At 30.0% G+C, this 5,272-nt stretch overlaps 1 protein-coding gene across 1 annotated transcript; it reads left to right on the forward strand.

Moving 5' to 3' along the window:
* The first annotated feature begins 487 nt into the window (after positions 1–487).
* LOC110663539 (uncharacterized) lies at positions 488–1,107 on the forward strand. Its single transcript, XM_021822887.2, has 2 exons — positions 488–827; positions 992–1,107. The coding sequence occupies exons 1-2, from the start codon at positions 488–490 to the stop codon at positions 1,105–1,107; spliced, it is 456 nt and encodes a 151-aa protein (XP_021678579.2).
* Positions 1,108–5,272: the final 4,165 nt, after the last annotated feature.

Consider the following 5,272-nt stretch of genomic DNA (forward strand, 5'->3'; position numbering starts at 1 on the left):
CCCATTAGCATTTAAAAATCTTACATAGTTATGTCCTAAATCCTAAAACTGATAGCCCTAACTACTTGAGTATCCTTGATTTATGCATCATTTGGCACATTGTGAATGAAATAGAATTCAATCTTGCTTATTTCATGTTAAAGAAAATCATGAAGTGGAAACCTCCTTCCAAACTCCCATATGCGTATCTTCTAAATGGATTATTTAAGGATTTTAACATTCCTCTAGAGAATAAAGATTCATAACCAGTATGATTCCAATTACAAGTCTATAAAAAGATAATGATGGAAGGAAAATAAGATTTGAAAAAGGGGCCACCTCAAAAGTTAGTAGAAGTGATACCTATGATGTTGAAGGGATTTTGGAAGAGCTTAATAATTTGAGGCAATTTTCTGAACTTGAGTTTGAAGAGTAAAAACAATTTCGCTCATATCAGTGCATTATCATAGATGCTCTTGAGTCTAAAGTTGATAGTTTTGTATTAATGATGTATAAAGTTGTGGAAGACTTAACCAAAATCAAGGCTCATTTAGGTATTACAAGTAAGGAAGCTAGGGAAACAAGTAAAGAAGGTGCTATAAGTTTTGAAAAAGAAGAGGAAGTTGGGAGTGAAAAAGAAGAGGGAGAAGAGGAAGAGGAAGAAGAGGAGGAAGATGGAACAGAAAATGAGGAAGTAGAATCTGCTAACGAAAAGACCAGTTCTAATGGTGATGATGATGCATCTCAAGGAGGCAGCCAAAGAGGCAGTGGAGGTGAAAAGAGTGAATTTGGTTCTGATGCTGCAAAGGAACTGCACACTCCTATTCATATTGCACCTGCTAGTAAAGGTAAACAAAAATCTACTAAAAAGGAACAACGAAGCAAATAGTAAGTAGATACTAGCAAAGCATCTAGCAAAAAGACCAAATTAGGCAAACAACAAATAGTAGTAATTTCTAAGGCTCCAACAACTATTGAATTGGTGCTTGTTAGTCTTGTTCCTTTGACCCAGGTGATACCATGGCTACTGAGATTTCGAAAACCTTGAGTGATGAGCCTGTCAAGAAGAAAAGGAAAAAGATGCCTGCAAATAGACCAAAGCCAACTAGGAGGAGCTCTAAGTTGTAGGGATAGGACTGATGTGCTGGGTCCTTTCCTACTACTGTTATTCTGTGTAGGTTTGATAGTCAGTCTTTAGTTTGCTAGTATGTTTTCTAATTTTAGCTATTTGAACTATGTTTAGTTTGCTATCTTGTGTGCTATTTTTCTATTTGGATAATTGCACTTGAACAGTATCTATATCTATACTTATGTGTGTGAATCCTTTCTCCTATATCCTTTTGATGCTGACAAAAAGAGGGAGAAGTGGATGACTTTATTTTGTTGGATATTTTGATGATCATTGTGTGGATCCATGGATTGATGAATGGATTGACTTTATTTGTTGATGATCATTTTGGAATGAAAATTATGATGTTTATGAATTTCTAGAAATTCTTATACTATGGATACTATTGTGGATAATATATTATGTACATAATTGTTGATGTCCTTGCTTAAAATCATTTATGGCTAAAATGTTTATAAATATTTTATTAAAATTATTAAGGGGTAGTTATTGTATATGAAGTGATATGCATAATTGTTAATATGTGTTGACATGTGTGCATACATATAGGGCGAGCTATTCCCACATATATGCTCATACACTTGCACACATTTAATTCTTATTTGATTCGATTGAGTTTTGTCATCATAAAAAAAGGGGGGATTATTGACCCCATGAGCTCAAAAGAGCATGGATTTTGATGATAACAAAACTCAACTAGAATCAAACTAACTTTTCTTTAAGTGTTGTGATATATCTTCTTAAGGATACAAAGAAAGATTCATGAGTTGGTGGAATTATGCTTTAAAGAAAGATGACATCTTAAGGCAACTTAAGATGAATCAAAGATAAGGAAGACAAGAAAGAAAAAACTACCTTCTAAGCAATGTTGAAAATCAAAATGAAGGTACATAGTTTAGAGTATAGTTTAAGTATCTTAAGATTATTTGTGAAAAGAATTGAGGACTAGAGCCAATAAAATTAACTTTTAATCTCTCAAATTTTTATTCTAAGTTTTTAGAACTTGTTTTTAGATTTTAAATGGCCTAAAAGAATCTTACTATGATCTGGTGCAAAGCTTTTAATTTTTAAAAGTTGAGAAAAAAAGGTTTACAAGTTTGCGAATCGGTTTGCTACTATTCCTAGCATGCTAACTAGTTTGCTAACTACTCAAGTCTGTATAGCATCATAGAAAACAACAAAATAATGGCTAGTTTCTTGAAATTTGAATTTGTAACATTCCACTGAGCTTTAAAATGATCAGAAATAGTTACTCTTGGCCATTTTGCACTTAATGAAAGTTGATATTGCATTCCTAACTCTTTAAAGTCATTTAAAGCTTTCATTCAAAGTGCTCCCACTTGTTTTTATTGCTCTTCATTGGCATATTCACTCAACTTGTCTTTCTAGATTCTATTATAATGAGTAAGAGTGAGTTTTAAATACTTTATTAGCATTTATTAGAGGTCTAGCAAGCACCTATTGAAGCTTGATGGTGTAAAGTGCTTGGTATAACACTTGTGAGAAGTTTGAAGCTACTTTGTGAAGCTTTGGAGTGGAGATTTATAAAAAGGCTTTTGTCTCTTGCCTTTAAAAGAGAAGAATAGTGGAGTGAAGACTCAAAGTGGCACCTTTGAGAGAGTGGATGTAGGCTATTTAAGTCAAATCACTATAAAAATTTAGTGTTCTATTTTCTTAATCCTTACTCTTTAAATTTCTGTATTTTATTTTCTGGTTAAGTTAAATTTGTTGTGCTGTGTTCTGAATCAATTTATTATTCTATTTGCTGAGTTCTGCTATATTCTGTTTGAACAGTATGCTGAACATGCTTTGAGTTAAATCTGCATAAATAGTTTATTTAAACTATTTAACAAACACGCATCACATTAGAATACTTAGTTAAATAAAGCCACAATTTTTTAAAGGTTTTAAACAAGAATCGAAAAATTGTATTAGTCCAATTCCTCCTCCTCACTCCCCTCTCTCTCTCTCTCTCTCTCTCTCTCTCTCTCTCTCTCTCTCTCTCTCTCTCTCTCTCTCCTTGGACATATATAATTTTGATTTAATGATAAGTTTGTCTTAAACCACATAAAAAATGTCTTTAAGTTAAAATATATAATTTTGGTTCAACGGTAAATTTGCCTTAAATCATTTAAAAATTAAATATATTAATATATAATTTTGATTTAACAGCAAGTTTGTCTTATACCATTAAAAAATCTAATTAAAACACACAATTTTGGATTTAGCGGCAAGTTTACCTTCAAATCATTTAAGCAATTAAATATATTAATATATAATTTAGGTTTGACGGCATGTTTGCCTCAAGCTATTTTAAAAAAAATTAAAAAAATAATAATTGACCATTCTGGTTTAACAGAAAGTTTTTCTTAAATCATATAAAACTTTATGATTTAACAGAAATCCTTTAAATCATTACTTTAAATTATAATAAAAGAAAAATAGAAATTTTAATAAAAATAGTGATATCTAATTAGAAATTATAAAATTAATTCCCCTAGAAACTAAGTCATTCCTGTTATCGAAGCCTAATGAAGTGTATGAATTAGATGTATAGGCCAGTATATCGTTCTTCTATGCAGGAGTGAGGTTATTGAGTACAGCTTTAGGAAATCTCCACTTAAATATCGACAAGTATGTAAGTAATATATATGCTTATATTCATTTACTTGCTAATTTAGTCATTAATCACATCTTATATCATTTGTCATATAAGACTCACTTCACACATAACACCTTTCGTAATTTGGACGCCGATGATAGCATTAATGATATGTGGCTGAAAGTTTTCACTGCCCATTAAAAATCTCTAGAAGCTGAATGGCACCTTTTTTGGACTTAGAGTTCTAATTCGGGTAAGGTAGGGTCTAATAAAAGGAAATAATAAGCTATATACATGACATCAATGGTGAGACCCTAGCTCTATTTTAATAAAATTCATTTTTCCTCTTCTAAAAGCAAATTGATTTTATAATAAACATAAATTTTTCAAGATCTATTTTTATCATAGATGTTTCAATAAAATAATCAAAGTTATGTGTTTCATCACAAGTATTAATTTTTCCCTTTCAAATAAAATATGGCTTATACTTTTGATAATGTGACAAAAAAATATATTTAACTAAAATTACAAGTTTATTTTCTTTTTTGCTCTTTTATTTTCAAGCAAAATTAATTTCTCTTATTTTTTTTAGCAAAGGACTCAAGGTCACATTTTATTTTTGCTTACTCACTTTTAATGCAAATTTATTTTTTTTGCAAATGATTCAGGATTTACATTTTAATTACTTTATAGTGTTAAATTACAATATAGTTTTAAATTGCAATAATTTTTTATTAAAATTTGTCTATTGTCGAATTTAGAAGCCTTATTTAAAAAAAAGACATTCTTTTCAAAATTAATAATTTCAAATTGAACATTTATTTGTTTTAAAACTGCTTAAAATTCAATTTATTTAAAAAAGTAAAAATAAAAATGGAGTTAAAATTTACTTTTAGGGTTGCTTCAGTTAATTTTGTATTTATACTTACCCTAATGGTGAGACATTTATGTGTTTTCTTATTGATGCCTTTTATTTATTATCTAAATAAACATAAGAAACCAATATCATAATTTAAACTCAATTTAACAATTATTAACATTAATTTATTGAATACATTATTAAATATGCCTATCCTATATAGAGACGATTGTGGGGTATAACACTTTCACACGGACCTCACACTCTTAGTAGTAAAATTTTTTCTTAAAAAATTTTCAAAATAAATGATTTTTTTAAAATTTTCCATTAAATTTAAAATATCAATTTCTCATTTTTCATTTCGGCGAGAATTACCTAATAACTGCAAAACTCTTGCAACACCTAATCAAAAGGCAAGTGTTAATGCTTATTATTGTCCAACATGTCGCTGAACCAGAACGTGAAAGTCATTACTTAGATGTATGGCCTCGCTGACCTTTAAAAGATTTTTTTTTTCCCCCTGTTGATAAGAGACCGATCTTGGGTGATTATTTAGGAGAGGCCCCATTTAAGTGGCTGTTAGAACTATTGACCACTTACCAGTTTTTGGAAGCAATACAACAATATGAAGTGGAATTTGGGAGCTTGTCATCCTAGTTTTGTTCTTCCTCGTTGATGTCTTGTCTAGAAACACGATAGAAAC

Source organism: Hevea brasiliensis, chromosome 18 (assembly GCF_030052815.1).
Source record: "Hevea brasiliensis isolate MT/VB/25A 57/8 chromosome 18, ASM3005281v1, whole genome shotgun sequence".
NCBI classification, from domain to species: domain Eukaryota; kingdom Viridiplantae; phylum Streptophyta; class Magnoliopsida; order Malpighiales; family Euphorbiaceae; genus Hevea; species Hevea brasiliensis.